The 24,840-nt window shown below is 37.0% G+C and overlaps 1 protein-coding gene across 3 annotated transcripts; it reads right to left on the bottom strand.

Annotated features, from left to right (window-relative positions):
• Positions 1–4,257: 4,257 nt before the first annotated feature.
• On the bottom strand, positions 4,258–24,596 carry PLEKHF2 (pleckstrin homology and FYVE domain containing 2). 3 transcript variants are annotated; one of them, XM_054590286.1, is made up of 3 exons: positions 24,323–24,596; positions 23,365–23,503; positions 4,258–6,815 (listed from the first exon to the last, which is right to left on the bottom strand). In XM_054590286.1, exon 3 carries the CDS (start codon positions 6,799–6,801, stop codon positions 6,052–6,054), a length of 750 nt encoding a protein of 249 aa, XP_054446261.1. In that variant the 5' UTR covers positions 6,802–6,815; positions 23,365–23,503; positions 24,323–24,596; the 3' UTR covers positions 4,258–6,051. The 3 variants fall into 3 exon arrangements, with proteins under 3 accessions (XP_054446261.1, XP_054446263.1, XP_054446260.1); XM_054590288.1 differs by having other exon boundaries at positions 23,418–23,503; XM_054590285.1 differs by lacking the exon at positions 23,365–23,503.
• Between the last annotated feature and the right edge of the window lie 244 nt (positions 24,597–24,840).

The following is a 24,840-nucleotide window of genomic DNA, read 5'->3' as shown; positions in this document are numbered from 1 at the left end:
GCAAGGTGTTCCATTCACCTGGGTCAGTGGCCTGACGTGGGCAGTCGGAGCCTGGGCAGAGGGAGGGGAGGGCATCCTCCCATGTAGGTGGCTCAGCGCACAGTTCTGTATCACAAGCACCAGTGAGGACATCCACACGGGTAAGTTTCAGGGTCTGGTGTCAAAGCTCAAGCCACGTAAGGAGGGTGCTCAGGTACAGGGGTAACTCTGTGAGGAGTCAGAGACCAAGCAAGACAGTGTCCCTGTGTGCGGGTGGCCGAAGGGGTATCACAGGGCATCATCCCCAGAGAGGTGGCCCATTATCTAATGCTGGAGCCCAAGTGAGGTGTGGAGGGTAACCACATGTGAGGGCAGCCCAGAAGGTGCTGAAGGCCAAACAGGATGAGAACATACCAGGAAAAGGCCAGCATGGAGTGTTGGAGCCTAAGTGGGTACGCACGTTACTATTAGCCCAGTTTGAAGTGTCAGAGCCTACAGTGTTGTTGGAACTGGAGCTATCAGTATGAAGTCATAGATTTCAATAGAGACAGATGTAGAAGTTTGAATATGAATGGATGTATATATGTACCTACATATGTTCCCTAGATGTGTCTCTGGACAGGGCCTGGGACTGGTACTTTCCCCAAAGCAACAAGCCAACACCTAGTGCCCACATCTTTGCTTCTAAGTACCACTCTCCAGTAAAAGAAATAAGGGCTCTTTGGAGAAAAGGCTAATTCCTGGGTTGGAGCAGAATTTCAAAATGAGTCTAGAAAACCCTGTTGTAGCAAAGTAGCAAATAAAGGTATCAGTAGGCTACAGAAGCCAGCTTGCCAAAGGCCAAATTAGGGACGATTTGAACACCAAAGTAAATTATAATAACAACAGATAATGAAGTACGGTACCTGGGCCAGCAGCAACAGTATTACCTGAAAACCTGTTAGAAATACAAATCCTTATGTCCCCGGCCCAGTGCTACAGGATCAGAAACTCTGGAAATGAGCCCGCCAACAGATGCTCATGCACACTCACATTTGAGAAACACTGAACTAGAAAACCAAGAGTCCAAAAAAGAAAAAAACAAAAGTTTTATGAAGATTAAGATATCTATACAGTCTCCAAACTACCACCTCACAAAATACTCACTATAAAAAAAAAAATAACAACTTTACAATGAAAAAAGGTCTGGGACACTCCACATTAATCAAGTGATCAGTTACCTGATGTGCTAAGAGGCAAGAAAACATCTAACTTCTGTGATATTTGTGCTGCACATATGCATAACCTGAATTTAATAAGGAAACACCAGACAAACCACTATAGAGGGTCATTCTACAAAACCACTGGCGCACTGTCTTTAAAAATATCCAGGTCATTAAAATTAAGGAAAGAATGAGCTGCTGTTCCAACTCATTCTTCCCAATAGTAGCAGACACATTGAACGTACACAATAAACATGTAGGGAATAAAAAGTTTGCCTTAAGTAGCTCTGGAATTTTGTCGTAAGTCATTTGAATATACCTATAAGAAGGCACGATATACATAAAAAATCTACACTTACAATTTTACCCTATTATTTTGTAATAGATGATCTTAAGTCAAATAGTTTGAGTCATTCTTTCTGACAGTAATTGGACTAAAAAGCCAAGTTATATTAAGGCAGCTCCCAAAAACAATAAACGGTGTGTTCGGCCGATAGCAGAATGTTTGCTTTCTGAGCAGACCCGTGGTACAACCAAGACTATAGTTTTACCCTACTGACCTGAAAGAAAAGGCTGATGTGAACACACTGCTATTTTACTTGACTGGAAATCCACTAATGAACTGCCTAATTCATTAGGAAATAGTTCTGAATTCTAATTCTGGAGGTAATATCTGTTCTGCATAATCAATAACCAAGAGTCCTCAGACTCAGAAGAAAACATGAGTAAATCTTTGTGTTCTTCAGTTCAGAAATAGTTTTCTTAGATATAACAAAAGAAAAAAATTGAATAACTGGACTTCATCAAAATTAAACCTTTGTGCTTCAAACAATGCCATCAAGAAAGTGAAAAGATAATTCATAAAATGAGAGAAAATAGTTGTAAATCATGTATGTGATAAAGGTCTTGTATCTAGGCTAAACAAAGAACTCTTACAATTCAATGATTCAAAAAAACCTCATTTAAAAGTGGGCAAAGGATCATAGTAGACATTTCTCCAAAGACATGCAAATAACCAATTAGCACTTGAAATTATCCTTAATATCATTAGCCATAAGGAAAATGCAAATCAAAACAAGATACCTGACACGTCATAATTAAAAACAGTTAAGTGTTGGGAAAGACGTGGAGAAGTTGGAATCCTCCTACGCTGCTAGAAGAAAAGTAAAATCGTGCAGCCACTTTGAAAAAGCTTGGCAGTTCCCCAAAAGGTTAAGCATAGAGATAACGTAACCACGCAGCAAGTCCACTCCTAGGTGTATGCTCAAGAGAATGAAAACATATCCACACAAAAGTTGTACACAAATGTTTGTAACATTATTCATAATAGCCAAGAAGTGATGAATAAAATGTAGGACATCCATACAATAGAATATTGGCAATAAAAAGAAGTTCTCACACATGCTACATGAATGAACTTTAAAAGCATATTAAGAAGCCAGAAACCAAAGACCACATAGTGAATGATTTCATTTGTAAAATGTCCAGGTAAGGCATATCTATAGAGATAGAAAGTAGTGGATGCCTAGGTACTGGGGACTGGGAAGTGACTGCTGATGGGCGCAAGGTTTCTTCTGGGGTGATGAAAATGTTCTGGCAACAAAACAGTGGTAGTTTTAGGGACTATACTGAAAACCATTGAATTGTACATTTTATATAGGTGAGTTGTATGGTACATGAATTTTAGCTCAAGAAAGCTATTAAATATAAGTGCAAAAGCATGTATTACCTCTAAACATTAAGCTGACAAAAGCATGCAGACACAAAATCTGATTAGAGTGGTGCTTACTACTTTTTTCTTGACCAGCTGTTAAGCTGATACGATAAAACTTTATAGAAATCATTTTAAGTAATTTAAATAATTAAATACAATAATGACTTGGACGATGAAGGTTAAGTGTTAGCAATATTATCACCAACTTTCTCTACCTTTCTATTCTTGATATATTAAACTGATAAAATGATCAAGTCCAGCAATTCTACTGTTACCAATTTGTGTTTGCCTACTAATAAATTTGGAGTGGACACAAAGAGAAATACTGTTGGCTATATGGTTCAAATTCTACTTTCTACTGCTGAAATTTGGTATGTAAGATACATAGCTGTAAAAAATTTTTCAAATACAAAATACCTGAGAAATTTATTTTGATTTAATATTAAGGAATGCCATGGATGATAACCCCTGTAGAAATGTACCTTTAAAAAATTTTAAACACCCAACACCAAAACTATAGAGCCTGACATAACATACCTAATAAATGTCACATGAATCTAAAAGAATTTAGCTCTTTAAGAAAGACTTCAAAACAGCTTCATGCATTTTCATCCTGGACTAGTAATTTCATTTATCTTATACAACATATAGCAATCTAGTACATGGAATATGCTGATAATTGCTACTATACTGTTTAAAGCTACAACAACTATTTGAGATCAAAATTATCATATCCAAGTAAAAGAGACTGCAACTCAAATACTGAACCTTTCAAGAATCATAGGGTATATAATTTAATACTCCCTATTCATAACAATTTCAACATAAAGATGATAAAGATATATAAACAAATGACTTTTTATAACTTACCATTTTATGCACTTGACCCAAAGCATAAAATTCCTGTATTCATGATATACTCAAATGAATACTCTTCTTTGGCATTTACAAAATCTTACTTCCTTTAAACAAGTGGACACCAATTTGGATAAAGTACTGTGGTCCAGTACAGTCCAAGTAAATTCCATTAAGGAGAAAAGGCATGACAAATTGGAATCAAAATCATTTCAGGTATACCTAACTAAGATTTACAAAAGCTTTAAAAGTTACAGAAAAAAAGTCTGGAAGAACACACATCTTGGATTGTATCTGCATGTAAACTCCATAAAAATGAGGGAATTTTTGTTCACCACACTACTCCAAGGGCCAAGAACGATGCCAGCCATGATGAAGGCACTCACCACTGTTAAATGAAGCAGAAAATGCACAGCATTTCCATTACCTTAGTAAAGGGAAAAAATCTTCAGGTCACAATGTGCACAGAACAGAAGGTAAGTTGTAAAGTATTTTTTATTGTAAAAAAGAGTCAAGAGGTTGACAATGCAAATGTTATCACAGAACATTTCCCCTTGGTTCCTGAATCTGCTAAGCTCCAATGTACCAGCAAGTCTCCATTAGCATTTCTCAGGTTTCATGGTCCTATTCAGATGTGTTGATTATATCATATATTACTTGGAAACAAAAGTCCATCCGATATTCAAACAAACAAACAAACAAACATATTGTGCCTTTCTTTCACATTTCCTACAGGGAGATCTACATATCTCAGATGCTTTCACAATTTAAGAGTCAAGTTAGTGCCTTAAACCAACCAAAGAATCCTCTGTCACAAGTTACTGAATCAAATCTCTCATAACATATGTAATATATCCGGATTTAGAGGTTTAAAAACAAAAGAATTTAGAATTTAATACAATCTTTAGGCTGATTTTTCATTATTTGAAAGGCTACAGTTATTTGCAGCACATGAATGGAGAAAGTAGTGCAAGATGCGTCAAGTTTTATATGATAAATACACTTTCAACCTAATGGCTGCCTCAGAGTGAAAAATTACCACTTCTTAAAAGCAATCTAGACTGACTCAGTAAAGTTCACAATTTAGAAAGATCAATTGCTGCTCTAGTCCCATATATTGCAAAATGATTTCAGAAACAGATTAAAAATACAATTGTTTTACAAAAATAGAAATATTGTTTGGGATTTTACAAAACTTCATAAAATATAATACTATATTTGTAAATTCAAGATAGTTTCACACTGAAATAGACAATACTTCCATAAAAGTCTAGTCAAACTTAACTGGTCTGTCTTGACCATTCTTACATATTATTTCTTCCATATCTTAGCCTAAGTAGATCTGTGCTCTATCATAGGATTTTAATCTATTTCCAGGACTTTATGAGACTTTTCATTCTAGAAATGTTAAAACAGAAGAATTTATATCTATAAATGTCCTACTAAATAGAAACTAATGCAATATGACAATTCTATATTGGATAAATTTCAAACCAAAATGCTAAGAATGACCTATTATTTTAAAATTTATGTTTGACAATTACAATTTGGTGCCTATAAAACAAAAATATAATCATAACTATTTTATGGAAAAATATTTATTCACATAGAATGAAGAACCTCTAAATTTAGTTATTTGTAGCTGTCCAATGACAAGTATTTCTAATTACACCCATTCATAAACACTCATTTTATGACCCCAAAGAGCACCAGCGTATTTTTGAAACAAACTAAAAAGTGAGACGGTAGGGCTTTATTTCATGTAACAGTGCTATTATGATAAGGCACCACTTGGTATATGAAAAAGCCAAAGTATTTCCAAATCATGTATGTCTGTTACTGGTGTCTTAACCATTAGACAGAATGGTTAGGAAAAAGCTTGTAATATTATTAACTAACCACATGATATTGCTTTTTCCATCATTCTTTGCTTTTAGTTTTTCCATATAACATAACATATAATAAACACATGTAGAACATGATCTGTTAAACGCCTTTCCCCAATCTCCCAAGAAAATAATCTAAAATTAAACAAGAATAAGAAACCAAAAATTTATCTGCTGTATGTGCAATAGGCTATGTCTGAAGAACAGTGGGGAGTTGGGGAGATAGTGGTGGAGGAGCTGAGGGGAATGATGACAGGACCTATTTTCTATAGAATATATTGAGGCACATAGGTTAAAAGTTTCTCAGGCAAATTCATGGCTACAGCAAAATTGAGAGAGCGCTCAGAATTTTACATTCCCTCCAAAGCTGACTTCTCAGATAGTCATACCCAATTAAATATTTCAAAATATGCTCTCAGTCACTGCTATCATCATCGTCATCATCATCAGATACATCATTTAAAGTAGACTTCAATGACTGACTATAAGAGTCCGATCTAGTAGGCTGGCATGTGGCCATGTCCCCAGTAGAAAGCAGGTCATAGCAGAAGTCACAAATCCGCACAGGCTTAGAGGACTGGGTGGGAAGAAGAAATCTCTTTTCAGAGCAGGGCCCACAGACAACAAAACCACATTTGCGGCAATGGTGACGACGATTAACAGGTGTGAATTTTGCTTTCTGACATCGCATACATACAGTTGCCTCAGAGTCAGGAACCCAGACAGCAGCATGTTCATTACTGGGTGTCTTCCCACTTTTGGACAGTAAATCAGTAACACATTTATTTATGTGATTCATCCATTCTGATTTCTCAGTGGCAGTGGCAGCATAAACTGCAAATGATTTAGTTGGTGTCTTGATAAGCCATCCATTTCTCAAGTCTCCCTCGTCTTTGATGGAATCAATAGTGACATTTTCCAGGGGAATAATATGTTGCTTGTTATATTTTTTCTTCTGGATGACAATATTGCCATATACAAGAATATCATTAAATAAGAAAAACTGCCTTGCTTTGGGCTTTTTTCTGCACAACTTAGTCAATACTCCTTCTCCAATAAGAACCCGTCCGGGTATAGTTAAGGGTTGACCAGCTGCTCCAAAACAGTTTTCTACTATATTTATACGTCTAGTATTTGCTTCACTGTTTGCCAAGCGATCCACCATCTTTTGCTAATAGCCTTAAAAATAAAAAAAGAAAGAAAGAAATTAGCACATAGAGGTTATAAATTCATGTGAGTTAAGAAATTATATAACCTAAATTCATTCTAACAAGTCATTACTTTTACCCAAAAGGCAAAATGTTCCAAAATTATTTCCCTCTAAGATAACCACTAAGCATATCAAAAGGGCTAACATCTCCCAAATTTTATAATCATCAAAAAAGGTAAATAATAATCCCCATATAGCATACCAGTTAGCCAGGTATTTATAAAAATATAAACTTCTGACAGACTTGAAGGAACAGCAAACAATTGGACAACTGTTAGTCATCTCTGCAAAATAATAAACCCAGTTTCATGAAATTTAATCTCAGGGGGATTCTGAATAAGAGGGTCAAATATTATATAAACTAAGAGAAATGACTAACTTTTCCAGTAAAAAATTACCATTGAGCTAAGGCCTTAATTCTCTCACATGGATCATCAGAACTATTTCCCAACAGGTTCCTAAATCAATCTTCAGTTTGTGCCCTGAAAGTTGTTCCGAAGATTAATGTGATAATGCATGACTCCAAACTGTGATGTCTTCTCTTCGTAATTAAGGCAAATCTGCTAGCCAAATACAGGTCTATTATCCTATGCATAAATGCATCACAGAAGAGCAAATAATAATGAAAAGAAGCTCAATTTCATAATTAAAGAAAACATTAGGACATTTTTCACTTATCAGATTAAATTTTTTTTTAAATTTCCAAAACTACACTACTACTGAGGACATAGGGCAACAGGCATCCTCATACACTAGAAAATATGTGTACCCCTGATCTAGGTATTTAATCAAAAGAAATTTCACTCAAGGGCTTAAAAATATATACGAGGATAATCAACACAGTACTGTTTTCACAAACAAAAATTAGAAAAGCTCCAAATGTCCATTAAGAAGAATTGACTGAACAATTTATGACACACCCTTAATAATATGCTAGATAGCTGTTAAGAGTGATAATGAGGAAATGCTCACGATATTTAGGCAGGGAAAGAATTGAACATTATGATCTCACATTTGTTTAGAATATACTCGGATACCAAATCTAAGATGCTATAGATTTTAAGACACAACCTCATTTTATGTGACACCGAAAAAGAAAAATGTTGCCAATTCAATCATGATGCACCCTTGATTATGTAAATCCCAATTTCAGACATAAAGTATAATAAAATAATGTTCATCTTTAGACTCACTAAAATATGGTGTAAATACATAATCACAGAAACTTGTAAATATGTAATCACACAGAGGAAAAAAAATTAGAAAACTATATATAACAATATCGACAATGGTACTTTATCTCTGAGAAGTACAATTATGGATATTTTTTATACTTTATATTACATTCAAACATTCAGGAAAAAAATATGACACAGGCAAGGTCCCTGCTCTTCAAGGGAAAAAGAGAAAACAAAATCTAGAACCAAGTATTAATTAATGTTGTGATTTTTTAAATGATTTTTAAAAAATCAACTGGAAGCTATTCAGATTGGGTGGTCAGAGAAGGTCTTTCTAAAGTGGTATTATTTTATTTTTTAAACCTCACCCAAGTGTATGTTTTATTGATTATAGAAAGGGAGGGAGGAAGAGGGGGAGGAAAGAAAAAGAGAGAAACATCAATAGGTTGCCTCCTGCATGTACCCTATGTATGTATCCCTGAGAGTTGAACCCACAACCTTTTCGGTGTACAAGATGATAATTCAACGAACTGAGCCACCCAGCCAGGGCAAAGGTGGTATTATTTTCACTGATAAGGAAGAACTAAATAAGTAAGCATTGGGAGTGGGGACAGGGGGAATATTCCAGGCAAAAAGAGTAACTGCAAAAGTCCAAAGGCAGAAAAGAAGGCTAGCACCTTTAAAGAACTGAAAGTATCTATTACCGTTACAATCAACTGCTGATTCTATTTATTTGGACCTAGAGTTACTAATAATTTCATATGCAACGCAAATAGGTTTCCTATTATTGCTATTACTAGAATTAATATCACCACAAATTTATGCAGTACTTTTCACATTTATTATCTTCTGATTTTAACGGTCTCAAACACTTGTGAAGTAACTAGAGAAGTTTTTATTATCTCCCGAAGAAGTACTTAATAATATTAACTGAAATGTGAGCTTAAGGAGAAACTAAGACACAGAAAGATTCCACAATGTAAAAGGTAAACAGCTTGAAATTGACTCACTGGGAGTCAAAGCAAGGAGCTGAGTACTTTGCATTCATTATCGTATTTCCTACAGGGGTAACCTTACTATAATATGGTCTTTACCTCCATTTTATAGATGAGTAAACAGAGACAAAGGAGCTAAGTACCCTGCCCAAGGCTGTCACAGAACTGGGACTCAAATCTGATTCCTCTGCTGTTACCAGTATATTACGGTATGCTAATCATTCCTTAAAGCTCCACTGACTCTACAAAGAACTAAGAAAGCTATTGCTAATCTCTGGACCTTCACTGCAAACCCTAAAAATACTGAAGAAAGGTAAGAGAATACTATCTGGAGTAAATAGCCCTGAAAGAATGGGCTGTCATCACTTATTTAGCCAGTCTCGTGATGTTTCATTGTTCAAATTTTGCAAAAGAGTAAGCTTGACTCTGTTCATGTGTTCATAGATCTTTAAGAATGATGCAACAGAAGTTTGGGGTATTAATTCGTATTTGGCTAGAAAAAGTAGCTTTCAAAGGTTGAGAGTGACCAATAAGAAATGCATCCTACCTGCAAGGAGTTCTTTGGTAAACTGGATTACAATGCTACCCGTCAAGAAGGGTCTCTGCCTTCCCCCAAAGCCCAAATCCAAATTTACCACCAGTACACTGAGGTGCCCCAAGCACTAAGAACCCTTCGAGACTTTGTGAGAGTGTAAGAATACAAGATTACCAGGCCCAGCCAAAAATTTAAGTCCTCTGCATACCTTACTCACTGGAGGACAAAAAAGAACAAGTAGAAGACAACTACAAAACATGGCCCAATAGGAGCTGCCTACTTTTCTGAGGAAGGAATACCAGTAAACATAGGAAGAGCTAGGAAGAACGCTTCCCCATCTGTTGGCAGAGATGACTTCTTTAGGACTGATTCCAAGAAGTAAAATTACTGGGTCAAAAGACATGAATGTTTAAGGCTTTTGCTACCTTTTACAGAAGTTCCATTCTGAAAGGTAACACCACTTTACCAAGCAGCACAATGACTGTACCCATCCTATTTTGTCTCACAGAGAGTTTTCTATTTTTCTTTAAAAATTTTAGCAACTAGGGTTTTAAAAATGGTATCTCATTTTACTTATTTCATTCATTCTGTTTATTCATTCAACAATTATTTATTGAACACTTTCCACACGTCAGTTATTATTCTTTTCCTTTTAGAGCTTAGAGTCTAGTGGAGGAGAAAGTACAGAAAACAAACAATCAGGTGATTCTGAAAGGTTAAGTGCAAAGAAGAAAATCATCAGGGTGCCAAGATACAGGGGGAAACAAATTTATTGAGTACAGTAAGCCCTCATCTCACATCATTAGGTTCTCCAACTTTAAGCAAAACGAAATATATATATCAAAAGCAATTTTACCATACGCTAACTGATATAAATAAGAGTTTGTTTCCTGTGGCATCTCACTGACCTTATAACAAAATGTTATTCAAGCAGCTGCTGTAGTTCAAAAAGGCCTCACTGAGGTGGTTCTGTACACTGGGTCTTCAAGGATGCGGAGTCAGCCATGCAAAAGAACTACTACTACAGAAAAAGGTCCTAAGACAGTAAAAAAACAGTACTTTTAACTTAATTGAGTGATTTATTTGATAGCTACCTAGTGAGACCAACCACTTTCTAATATGTTAATAACAACTTATATTTCTAAGATCATATACGTAGGGGGCATTTTTACACATAAAGGCTATTAACCCATTTCTTTGCTTTTCCTTGTCTATTGATCTATAATTTTGTTTATGATATTTGACACAGAGGCAGTTTTATTTCTTAAGTAGTTAAACTTACTGATCTTTTCCTTTGTGATTTTCTTCCATTACTCCTAAACTTCCCCTATCCAGATAGCAGGTATACCTATTCATTATCTATATCCTATGATATGGATTTTATATTTCTTTTATCCACCTGAAATTTACTTTCACATAGGTAAAAACTCCTTTTTTTTCTCATCAAATATTTGCATTCCAAAAGAGCTAACTGCTCCAGAATCACCAAATACCATGTGTGACAGGTTTCCTCACTTGTAAACAGGAGTAGCAGCTATGTAAGGGAAATGATTAAATGAGATAATGCATATAAATGTTCAGCAAGAGAACAAGTGGTGGCTCTTATCAATGATCTTAATAATCTAACCTACTGATAATACCACTTTCTTGATCATATTAAATTGTTATATATTCTAACATCTGCTCTGGGCTGTCTGCTGTAATACATTCATCAGTTTTATAACTGTGTCAGTACCATGCATCTGGTATAACTAGCTAGACTATGCCCCATTACTTAACCTTTCAAAAATGTTTTACCTAACCCCCTGTTTATTTGTCCAGATGAAGTATAGTAAGACAGTGGTTCTCAACCTCAGCTGAACACTGGGACTACACAGAAGCATCAGCCTTCAGTATACCAGAAAAAAACAGTTGTCCCAATTTGCCATCTAGATCCAAAATACCCTTGTTTTTACTATTTTATGACTAATTTATAGAAATAAAATAGACAATAAAAAACAACTTTAAAAGCAATCTAGATATAAAAGTTTAAACATGACAAATGTCTCATTCCATATTTCTCTGGTATTGAAGGTACATTTATCCAAATTAGCAGCACTCTTTGAATTTAACTAACTGCTCATAAGCTCTCATGCATGAATCTGTAATAGAGCTGAGCCTTGAATAAGGACTCTGGGGCACCAACCCCCTGTGAAGTCGAGAATCTGTGTTTAACTTTTTACTCCCCAAAGCTTAAATTGTCACTCAGTATCTGTGGGGGACTGGTCTCAGCCCCAGCCGCCACCCCCGCAGATACCAAAATCTGTGAATGCCCAACTCCTCCGTATGCCCTAGACTGATGCATAAATTGACCCTCTGCATCTGCAGACTCCCAAACTCAGGTCAAAACAGTACAGGTATTTATTGAAAAAGAGTCTGCATATAAAAGACCCATGCCAATTCAAACCCACACAGTTCAAGGATCAGCTATATTTTCATTTTTATCTTTAGGAATATTGTTTACTCCTTAATGCTAAGTTTGAGAAAACTCATCTAGAAAAATCATCTGAAGACTCACAGTCCAAGATTTCATTTACAATAATTTACCAACATTGAATGAACTGTTTCCATTCAATGGAAACAGTGTTGCTGTTTCTTTGCACTCTTCTAACTTGTCTAACAGGGCTGAAATGTCTACCTTTCCCAATTTTTTTTCTTTCCCATTAAAGATGGAAAATGAAAAATGAAGAAATCTAAATTTTCAAATATGTTAAATGAAAGCTTAAACCAACCAAACAAAAAAACTAACAAAAATATCTCCAAACTACTTTTATATCTTCTTGAAGATGATGTAATACTTTGGGCAATGCAATAATTAAAGTGAAAGATGGTACAAAAGTGATGACTGATTTCTTCACTGCGTCATCATCTAGGCAATCTCATTACCCTTCCATTATCTTCTTTCTGGCGAAATAATTCCTAGGATAATGAACTAGCAAAACACCTCGAGGCATAAGAAAAACAAGATCACGAAGATCCCATAATATCAGATTCACACATGTCCAATGAACACATGGTAACTGCAAGCTAGAATGAGTTTTATTCTATTCTTTAAAAGTTTTTAAATTTCCTTTTTGTTTTCAAGATCTCTAAGAAATAATAAAAGTTAAAAAATATCAATTACTATAAATAATTAGAACTTAAAATAGCAATTCAAACCAAAATTGAGACTAATGAACTATGATGATAATCATAAAGAGTTAAGAACTGCTGACACTAGATGCCGCCCCCAGATATTCTGGTTTTACTGGTCTAGGGTATGTGGAGCATGATCTGGGCACTGGAATATTTTAAACTTCCCCAGGTAATTCTAATGTGCAGCTTAGGTGTAGGACCATTTTTCAATTAAAATAAATGAAAAAATAAACAAGCAAAACCCACTGAAATTTTGATAGACTCATATTATACCCATGAATTATTCCGGAATAAGTTAACATCTATAGCTCTCAGTGTTCCTGGCCAGGATGAGAGTGCCTCTTCCCAAGGTTTCAAATATTCAAATAAAACTACTGTGGGCCAGTAGTTTTGCAGGTTTCTTCTCACAAGATTGCTGCATTTCTTAAGTAGGTCCCCAGGTATTTTATAGATTTTGTTGCTATTTTGAAGCTGATCTCTTTTCTACATTGTATTTTTTAATTTGTTACTACTGTGGATAAGAAAACAGTATTTCTGGGTTGCTCCCCAGCTCCCCCATCCAGCCACTTTACAGAACTTTATAAATTCTTAAAAGTTTTCTAATTGACTTCTTCTTCTTTTCCAGCAAATAGTGTCTATAAGTCTTAATTCATAGTTAAAAATATAAGAACCATAGCAAAAGCATACTCCCTCCCTCCACCATATCCCTTTAACTTTCATTAAAGCCAGCTTTCTAAACCAATTATAAAAAAATTAAATAATTCAAACTTTCAAGTTATCTCCTTCACAAATGTAGACAAGAACTACATTTGAGTCCAACTTCCACCCTAGACTTTTGGTAACATCTTGTTTCTAAAGTAACACATTCTTCAGTGGTGTGTCTACCACCTGTTAAAAATGTAATACTAGAACAGGTAAAAACTCTTTTAAAAAAGAGAAAGAATACTACTTACAATTGAGAAGAGGGCCCAACTGTCACAAAATACTATGGCCCAGTTCTTACTGAAAATCGATACTACTTATCTCATCCTTGAAAGTGAGTTAAAAAAAAAATCATCATATAATTAATTTCTTACATGTACCCATAGTGAGCTTCAGTATTCAACTGTACATTATACTGAAAAAACCAAGGACCTATGAACCAAAAGACCTGGACTCTAACCTTAGCTCAGGAACCGAATAAGAGATTTCACACATATGACAGAGAAGGAAGGAGGAGGTGGCTGCGGCTGCAGTGCAGCAGCAACAAGCCTTACTTGCCTACAAATTAATTTTTAATCAAACTTTTTAAAATTGACTTGAGAGAGAGAGATCAATCTGTTGTTCCACTTATTTATCAATTCATTTGGTTGATTCTTATATGTTCCCTGAGCAGGGATCAAACCCGCAACCCAGGCATACAGGGAGGACACTCAAATCAACTGAGCTACTGGCCAGGGCCTAATCAAACTTTTGACTGTCTTCATATTAATCAAGATTTTAAAATCTGTGTTACTGCTAAATTGAGACTTTACCAAAAGGGAGGAACAAACAGGAAAGGAGAGGCAAAAACAGCAACAAACTAGGCACATTCTCCTTGTGTATTAGAACAAACTACACCCTCTACTAATGCATCTAAGTCAAAATGAACAACTATTCTGAGTGCCTACCATATGCAAAGAACATGACAGTTTTTAATTGCAAAAGTTTTATAGTGTAGTAATAAACAAGAATAATCAAGGAATTATAGCTAAGACTTTCAATAAAATATTGGGATGATAAAGAAAAAAATACTTAAAAGTTCAGCTAATTAAATTTATAATTCTAGTAAGTTTTACTTATTCCACCAGTAAGAGAAAAAGTTCTTCTCTGCTCTTTACACTAGGATTTCTGCCACTGTGGTAAACCAACTACAATACATGTAGAAATTAACAGTGATAAAGGAAACAGATTCACTTCTTAGGGGGAGAAAACAAGCTTTTATACTTTAACTTCAAACTCATGTAAAGCTGGATTGAAGAGAACTAAAACTTCAAAATTCTGAATCACATTTAGGGCGAAGCAACAGTAATTTTAAAATCTCTCCTAGACACCAATAAGCTTATTACTGAAAAGGATAATCAAATACATTAGTCTACAATCTTAGCCAAGAAAGAATTTAACTTTTACTCAATGCCTACCTATGTGCTAATAAGCACATTCACATTTTCTATTTTGTTAAATAATTTCAATTTTGTTAAGTGATCCATGTCACAAAAAAAGTAAACTGAGGCATGGGCTAGTTAAGCAAGTATTCCATAGTCTCACAACTAGTTTTTGTAACAATCTGTGTTCTTTCCATTATATTTTGCTTCCTTCAGAAATAAATATTCTAAGAATAATTCACTCAGGTGGACTTTATTACATACTTGGGGAAAGCCACTGATAAATGAGAGAAAAAAATTAAAGCATATTGTAGTAAGTATAAAATATGCTCAAAATTATCCTCCAAATACTAAAGGAAGTGACGAGTAAAGCTGAGACTAATTTAGGGCTTCAGCACAGGCAGTTTCAAATAGTTTAAGCGTGATAGAAGTCTACTATGGTACATAAGAACAACTAAGTCATACTTGAGGATCTTAGAAAGTTAATTTGGAAAACCAGAACAGCCCCATTAGTAATTACAAATGTTTTTTCTTTAGAAAGGTAGGAGAGAGGTTAAGAATATGGACCTCAAGCTTTAAACAAGTCCCCTCTCTAGTCTTTAGCATTTTAACCATACCACATAAGGCACGATTAATATTCTTTAACTACAACTATGATCAGGTAACTCTATTCAAACACCAAAGGTTCCCTGGCCAATCAAATTAAATCCAAAATCCTTAACCCAGTGTTCAATGACCTTCATAGTCAAGCACCAGCCTGTCCCAGACTCCCTTTCCAGTTTTACCTCTTTCTATATGTTCTCTTTGTTACAGTCAAACAAGACTACTAGCTATTACCCAGAATATGCTCTAGGCTTCCTCCTCTATACCTCTGGGCTAATATATCCTCCCTTCCTTTCTATTCTGAAATCTTACCACTCCAAGATGCAGTCAGTTCAGTAGCCTCGCAATCAGATACTGTTTCATCTTTAAATTCTCATACCATTTTGTCTGTTCTACTTTATGGCATTTACATTCTATTATGTTTTATAAAGATTTGTGTACCTACTTATTCCCAGCAGATCTGAAGATTCCTGAAAACAAAACTATTTCCTACAACTTTGTATTCCTAACAGCACCTACAAAAATGCTTGCACCTTCATGCCATTAATGTGCGCTGAGGTGAATATGACCAGCAGTTAAAAGTGGCAGCAGCTTCTCCACCTGGAGCTTGACAAAGATCAAAGACTTTATTTTTGATGTCTATACTAATTTTCATAGAAAACAGGAACCACACCCCATACATCAACTGCTTCACTAGACCCACAGATTTTACATTTACAGCAAAATATTCTGGCCCATTTAACCATAGTATCTAATTATGAATTTTAAATATTGAGCAAAACAGATCTTGTTTTTAAGAAAATCTCAATCCCATGATAATCTATAAAAATGATTTCTTCCTTCTCTCGCCAAAAAGCACAGCTGTTTAGCTAGCAAATAAAAAATGTGTGCATATTTTCATCATCAACAAAATTCAGATAAAAAGACTGCATCATTTCAAAATGTATTTGTACAGGGGCAGCTGTACAGTGCTGACAGCTACTAGAATCCACTGTATAATATTTAAAAAGTAAAGCTGGCAAAGCTCAACTGAACTACTACTGTGGAACTGGTTATCCCATCACATCCTTAACAAATTTTCATTAGTATTTTTTCAAAGCAGTTACAATCGGTTCACTACATTTTTAAGGCTGTATGCTTTGTGTTAGAAAGAAAAGAGAACGAACCAGGCACTGGGAATTAAGACCTGTACCACAAGGTTTTAATACAAAGAACAGTGAGATAAGTACTCTAATAAAAAAATCAACAATGTGATAAGCAAGCTAAAAAGAGTAAAGGCATGGCTTGGAGAAGGTAGCATTTGAATACTTGAAAAAGGTTGTGAACAATAAGTGGAATTTCAAACAGCAAAAAATGGTGAAGTAAAGGCACAAAGCTCTGCAAGTAAAAATGTGAGTTTGTCACATGTACAGCTGCAGTAGATGCTGGAGGGAATTATTTAATAGACAAACTGGAGAGAGAAAAATTAGACAAGAGATCTTGTTGGTTCCTGAGAGCTCTTTCTGAATCTTTTGGAAGGGTGGCCTGATGTGATCTGGAGTTTTCTAAAATAACTGTAGACAAAATGAAAGATATACTGAGAAGGAAGAGTTTGAAAGTAGAACCCAGTTGAAAAATTATTGGAAGAGTAGAGGGGAAAGTTGATGAGAGTCTGAAGTTTGCAACAGTAGAATGGGTTAGATTTAGAATTGCCCTAACTAGATGTGGAAGAGTAAGGCTGAAATTAAACCCCCAGGTTTTTAGTCTAAGCTATATGGAAGCTAATAAAACCAGTATTAATTTTCAATGACTTTCAAATAAAAAACTTATTGGCCACTTACTCTTTACAAAGAAGTATTAAAAAAATAGAAGCACTCAAAACTAACAATCTTTGTGAAGAAGATAGCTATATTCCCAAGTTTATATACATATACACAAGTATATGTAATTCATGTATTATACATTAGGGTGTGTTTCTATAGGAAAGAGGATTATGGAAGTAACTGACTGATAAGGAAGGGAAAAACAAAACAAGGAAGAAGTTTTGGTACCCATGTAGTGTGCTATGGACTGAGGAATACAATTCACTCAAATGTGTGAACTCAAAGTCTAAAGGAGTATAGAAAAACAAACCAAAAACATAATTTTTTGAAATTAAAAAAAAAGTGATGAAGTCTAGGACCAAAAGGTTTGGTTGGAGGTAATTCTGGAGAAAGAATCTAGGAAGAACATTTAAATGACTAGAAATTCAAGCTGGCCTTAAAGCAAGAGTAGTAGGTGAAGGGATGACGGTACATAAATATATTTTCCAGAGAGGAAATAGTTGAGCCCAGGCTGTAGGAGGCAGAGCCAGGAGAAAGTATAGCAGAAGAACAGAAATCTGGTAAGATGGGGAAAAGCCAAACTGCAAAGGAAAGTAAGCATCAGACTGAAGAGTTTAGACTTTATGACACAGGCAACAGAAAAACAAAGGTTTTTAAATAGGAAAATATTAATCAGTACACAGAAACAATAATCAGGATGGAATGGCGAGACTACTGAAGAATCAAAATGGAAGAAAAAAATAGAAGTGTATTACAACAGTCTCTAAGTCAAAGGTAGTAAAAAGCCTGAGCCACAATAATTGACACAGAAATAAAAACGAGACGATGAAAGTACAATTACTGAGACAGAAGAGTTAGGACTTAGGAACCAACTCAGTATGTGGATGAAAAGTGAGTGTAACATGACTTCAAAGGTTTAAGCATAAGCCCTTAGTCAGATGCTAGTTTTGTTTCAGGAGGAAGAATAAGTTTGGGGCATATTTATCTTGAAGTACCTCCAGGGTATACATAAGACAAACATCTGTTAAACAAAAAGAAATACCAGGATGAGCGGGGATCTCCAGGACAGAAAGAGATTAGTAGACATCCACATAGCTGGTTGAGCTATGGAGAAAAAAAGAGGGTCAAGGACCAAACTGTGGGGGAACACCTAGTTTAGAAAGTAGAAGGAGAAGCAAGAGAGAAGTGAACAGGACAAAACACTTTTCAAAATCTTTCACACGTTTCACAAATCTCAGAGACTAAATAACCTTACTGTGCTAAAAGGTCACAATAAGCAGTGAAACACATGGAAAAACAGAAGTTACGATAATGTAGTATACAAAATATTTCAGAAAGCACTGCCCTTTGACCTTTCAATTTTCTTTTTTTCTAAATCCTTCCCCAAGGACATCTGTTGTTGTTGTTGTTGTTGTTTTAATAGAGAGAGGGGGAGGGAGGGAGGGAGGGAGGGAGAGAGGAAAACATCAATCAGTTGCCTCTTGTATATGCCCAGATCAGGGACCAAACCCATAACCTAAGTATGTGCCCTGACAGGGAATCGAATCTGCCACCTTTCGGTTTACAGGCCGATGCTCCAACAGAGCTACACTGGCCAGGGCTGACCTTTCAATTTTTAACCACATAAATTTACCCTGAGAAATAAACTACTGGGGCCAGGGTAGGAGTCGGGAGCGGCAGGGAAGACTGTTGTATATAAAAAGTTTTCCCTCTGGCATTAACTCTAAAAGTGAAAAACAGAACCTAAATTTCTAATCATAGAGAGGAATGGTTAAATATAACATGAAAAAGCCAAATATCATAAAAGAAAACATTTTACCACACATAAGATTTTTAAAACTCAACAATGAGGGAAAAGCATTAACTTTCCCTCATTCAAAAAATGAAAAACATTTGCAAAATTTGACAAAGGGTTTGAAGGGTTCCTTTAAATAAGAAAAAATGAAAATATCCCAAAAGAAAAATGAGTGAGATACAAATGGCAATTCCAAAAGAACAAATGAAAATGACTAGTAAATAGAAAATTGTTGGCTCTCCCCCTTAATCAAAAGAAATAAATTAAAATGATGCATTATTCACCTAAACTGTAGGGAAAATGGGCACTCATAATTTTAAAGAGTATACACTGGACCAACTTTTCTAAACACCATTTTTAGTAATATAAACACTTCAGGAAGTTCACACAACAATTTATTTCCAAGAATACATGCAAAAAATTAGACTACTGTACAAAGTTGTTCACATAAAGTTCACTATAGCTTTCTCTATGCTGCTAAAAAGTCATAAACATCATAAACATTCAACAATATAAGACAGGTTAAGTAAATCATGGCATAGCAATATAATGGATGTTTAACTGCTTTAGAGAGAACACAGGTTAATATTTAGTGTGGAAAATGTTAAATAAGGAAATATATTAAGTAAAGATTTTAAAACAGAACATATAGGATATAGCACAAATAACACTCCTTGTTTATTACGGTATCTTTTATTACAAAATCATAAGCACATAATTCTGTAACATAACAATGTCACACTCAAGCACACCATCTGCCTTTTTAGGTGACATGCTCAAATCAAAACTATTAATTATTACACCCATATTATCCTACCTACCACACTCACGTAGGCATTATTTGTCATACTCTATTTAAAACATTTTTTTAAAATCTGGAAAAATACATCCCAAAAATTAAGTACTGGTTATATGTACTAAGGTGAAATATTTTGATACTATTTTACAATGAAACAGATATTCCCTCATAAACAAAGAAAAAGCTTTTTAAATAAATAACAAAATGCGAAGAAAAAAGTGTAGGAAAATGTGTAATTAGCACATATAAAGTTATAGATACAATTAAAATATGAACAAAAAATACAAAAATCATTTTGATTTTTCCCTAACTACTTACCATTTAAATGAAACAAGTATAAATTAAGGATAGTTCCACTTATAAAAGTGGAGAGAAAAGGCTGATGCAAAGAAGAAAATGGAAAATTCACACCACAAAATCTTAATTTTAGAAGAAAGCCAGTTTCAAAATTGGGGTTAGCAAACCTGAATTACGGTGCAAAAGCAATAGAGAAAATGAGTCAACTTTGGGATGAGAAAAGGATTCAAAAGCAACTCATAGACAGGTAGTTGGAAAACAGCATTTAACAGTCACCACAGCTGTGACTTTTTTCAGGGGTGCTAGGCAGGGACAGAAGTAGGAAAAGAAACCGTGACATTTACAGTTGAGAACTGACCAGTTGCGAACAGCAAAGGTCAAGGCGAGGAGGACTCGAAGTGCTAGTGAGTTCACAGAACAGGAACTACAGAGTTCAGGATTGGAAAGAAGGAAAAAAACTAACTACCTGGGAGGGACTAGAGGTGAGAATGAAGACCTAAAGCTTGTTCGTCAAGTATGACAGAAGAGAGAAATACATAGAAAGGCTCTGAATCACCATCTCCAGCTACAGAGCTTAAGACTAGAAGTAGTAGTTCTAGAAGTAGTTCTGAATGATGGGTTAAAAAACACCATCATCCATGTAGCATGCTGATGCAAAGTGAAGTGAACGTCACTGGAGTTAGTGAACTGTAGTTCCAAATGTGGCCTTTCTGGTCTGAAATAAATTCCACTATTACTTTAACCTGTATGTCCTTCATTTTTCCCCACTGCAATATATCCCACTGCAAATATATCTTTTCTGGCCTGGCTGAGAGGAATGTGGCTGGCACTTAACCTCTCTCTACACTTTATTCCACCACAAAATAAAGAAAATAAGGAGATAGGTGACTGAATTAAATCAATGATTCTCAAATCCAATTGCACATTAAAATCATGGGTCCAGAAAAAAAAAAAGGTAATACTCTCTATTATCCAAACCCCATAATTCTCATTTATTTGTACTAGGGTGGGGTTCAGATGGCAGTATTGTTAAGAAGCGCCTCAGGAAATTCTCATGAACAGCCAAGCTTGAGAACTGAACTAAGTATTTCTAAAGGCTACCTCCCTTTTAAAATTTTTAAATTCTGATTTGAAATAATTCACTGTCACTGTCAGCTTGTGAGTGTAACTTGCTGAATACTATACACCTGGCACTCCACAAACTTCTTAGTAAATCCTCACAACACTGTGAGGCAAGTATTTCTGTGTCCCTTTCACAAATGAGTCCAGTAAAGCTTAGAGAAGTAAAGGAACTTGTTCATGTGTGACAGACTAATACAGAGCAGAGCAAGGATCCAGGTTTGCTCTTTTGTTCCAGTCCACCTTACATGCAACTTGCTCTCTCTAGCACTCAACAGAAATGACTTCCATGGCCTCTCTTCCCAAAACCTACCAAATTGAGCACCACGGTTTGTGATTTATGGATTCACCGCAGAGAAAATTACGATGGGTGGGGGCACAGAAATAACCTCAAATTCTACACTAATTTCATTACAGAGCTGTAGAATATCTTCACCTACACGGGTCTCGCAACTTACCTGGGAAGCACCTTTTATTCAGTTAGGTGAACATGCATACTGCTATTAAGCATGCAGCTGGTGTACAAAGCTGTTTCTCAAAAATTATCAATAGAAAAGCGATTTTTATATGCTTCCTATTAAGCAAGGCATTCTAAAATAAAATCCTAAGACAATTCTGTCACAGCAATAGCTGGTAGAAAAATGAGATCTGCTCTATCAAAGAGCTTAAAGTATAAACATGACTCAAAATATTTAGGCATTAACTCTGTTTCCATATAGTGCAAATAAATTCAATTACACTTTAAAATTATGATTATTATCCTTTTGTTGACCCAGGGCTTTTCCTTTGTTGCTTATATTTCAGTCTATCATGTACTTGGAAATTTCATAAACATTCAAGCTCTGTATCCCCAAACCAAAACTACTATGCCCAAGGGAACTGAAATTTAGTAAGAAATTCGTGAAGTATATTTACAAGGAGTCTATGTGTACCCATCCACTCAAACCTTTCCTGAGTGTCTGTGCTATATTCTCTGCACTCTGGGGAGGGAGAGGCAAATCAAGCTGGCAAAGCGCGCTGTCAAGGAGGTGCCATGACAGGTCAATGTAAAATGTACTGGGACAAGTGAATTACTCTTGGAGAGAGAAAGGGGTTGGGGTTAAGGAGAACAGGGCAGAAAGGCTCCAAAGATTACACAGGCTTAAGTGAGTTTTTTAAAAATTTTATATTTAGAGAGAGGGAAAGGGAGGGAGAAAAAAAGGGAGAGAAACATCAGTGGGTTGTCTCTCATACTCACGCCTACGGTGAAACCAAACCCACACCCCAGTCATCTGCCCTGACCCGGAGGAATCCAACCCAAGACCTTCCCTCGGCCAGACTATGCCCAATCAACACCGGTAAGGGCTTAAGTAAGTCTTTTTAAGAGGAAAACTTTCAGTACAAAAACCCTTTTAAGTCAGCTCTCTAGAAAATAAGTATACTAAGTATATCAAAATCAGAAAGAGCAGCAAGACACAGGAAACAAGGTGAACAGAGGCTGTTCCACAGGGATGAGTTATACATCCTACAGAATTATGCTATAGAAAAAGTGAGAAAGCTTCAGAGTCATAGACCTGAGTTAATACTAGTTTGGCTGCTTGATTTATGAAGTTAGTTAAGTCACCCTCAATTCCACATACTTCTTCATCCAGAAAAACAAATGCACTTATTTGCCAGTGAAGCAAAACAAAAAGGGGGGAAAAAAAGTTTTAAGAAATAAGAAATCAGCAATCAAATCTGAGCATAAGCTGTATTTTTACCTATAGATTAAGAGAAAGTCTTCCAGACACGTTTTAACGTTTATCACATATGTTGGTCAAGCAAGGACGCCAGTTAATTTAACAGAATTTTAAAGCTAAGATGGCTTCATTTAAAAATAGCGATTCATATTCATTTACTGAATTTCTTTTAATGCCTTGGTCAGTACACCAGTTTTTATTTTTTGAGGCGATTATATGTGCTTTCCAAATAAGTAACTTAATACCATTCACCTCCAGTGCTGTCAGGACCTGAAGAGATTAAAAATAGAAGCCTTGGTTAATACTGAATTAACCTGAGGTCCCCATAAGCTACCAGAGCACAGAAAAAGGTAAATGCTCAAAACATGGCAGGCACGCACCTTTAAAGAACTAAAGGGGGGTGGGGGGAATCGCGAAGTCAGGATCACTTCACCTTGTTTTTAAGAGAACACATGCCTTTAAGCCTCTCAGTCACGTTCCTGTCTAAATCTTTCTTTCATGAGCCTCTTCAGTCACGTACTGAAACACAACAGGAAGGCATTTATCGACTTACATACTTTGTGAATTTATGAATTACAGAGAAGAGCTTAGTTACCTGTAACCTTAATACTACCCATTCCCAGCGCATACACAAGTTATTGCTATCATGTACCAAGAGCACACAAGGGTATTCAAGAAACTTGAACAGCGAGCAGGCGGCCTTCGATAAAATTTTTAAAAGAAAAAACAAATTTGGCAAAAAATCACAAAACTTGTAAATTCCAATTAAAAATGTGTAAGAGCCATCGCTTCTATCAGAGCAAATCCTGAGGTGCCATTTTTGCCACAAGTCACTTAAAACATGCTGTTCAAATTAGAAAGCCCCTGATGCCCTGACTCTGCAAACTTTTGGACCGAAAGATATTGGGACCCTAAGATTCCCTGGCCATATATGGGGCCCTGACCACGACTGGGACCCTAGTCCTCAAGCCCGTAACTTCTATCTAGCCCGACCCAGGGGCCCCATCAGCGCGTCCGCCTAATCCTCGCCCCGCGGACCCGCCGACCCGCGGACCCTCCGGACGGCTGGCGAGCCCGCCCGCGGATCCGCGGCGGTGTCCTGCAGGCTGCGCGACTGGTTCCAGGAGCCGCGGGCCAAACCCAGCGTAAGGGGAGCGGCCCGGGAGCGCCCCGTTTCTCACAGACCCCAACATGGCGTCGGCCGCTGCCGCCCGCAACGACGACACCTCCCCGCGCCGCGGACGGCCCGGGAACCACGGGGAAAAGCCCCGGAAAGTTTCGCTTCCCCTCTCCCGTCCCGCCAGAGGCCGGCGGACAACCAACCCAGGCTTCACCTACCCGGCCGGGCGCGGGCAGCGGCAGCGGCGGCGACGGCGGCCAAGGTCCGACTCCTCCTAGTCCCGAGCGCGGGCGCGGACTCTGCCCGCTCCCCCGCCTCGGCCTCCAAGGGTATGGGCCAGCGGTCCCGCGCACCCGGCTTGCTTTCGACTCGACGGGTGACGGGTGTAGCCGCTCGCAGGTGACTCTCCCGCCCCTCTAGTCGAACCCCACTACGGCCTCCTGGGCTGGCCTCTCCCCTGCGCGCGCACGGGCGCGCCGCCGCCCACACGCCCGGCGCGAGTGCGCGCGCACCAGCACACCCACATCGCTAGCTCCCCGCCCTTTCCTTCGGGTTCCCTCGCCCCGCCCGAGCGGTCCCGCGCGACGCGCTCGAGGGGGCGGAGCCACCTCGGGGTCACACCCACCTAGGCAGCCAGGCCTGGGATTGGTTCCTCCGCTCAGTGTAGGGAGGGCTCCTGGGAGCAGTTTGGCTGCACGTGGGACATCCTACCTGGGCTGCCTGGCTCCAACAAACC

Source organism: Pteronotus mesoamericanus, unplaced genomic scaffold (assembly GCF_021234165.1).
Source record: "Pteronotus mesoamericanus isolate MK-2021 breed Mesoamerican mustached bat unplaced genomic scaffold, CSHL_Meso_final scaffold_174, whole genome shotgun sequence".
Taxonomy (NCBI): Eukaryota; Metazoa; Chordata; class Mammalia; order Chiroptera; family Mormoopidae; genus Pteronotus; species Pteronotus mesoamericanus.
Note: the sequence above shows the minus strand (reverse complement) of the source record. Positions and strands in the feature narration are given on the sequence as shown.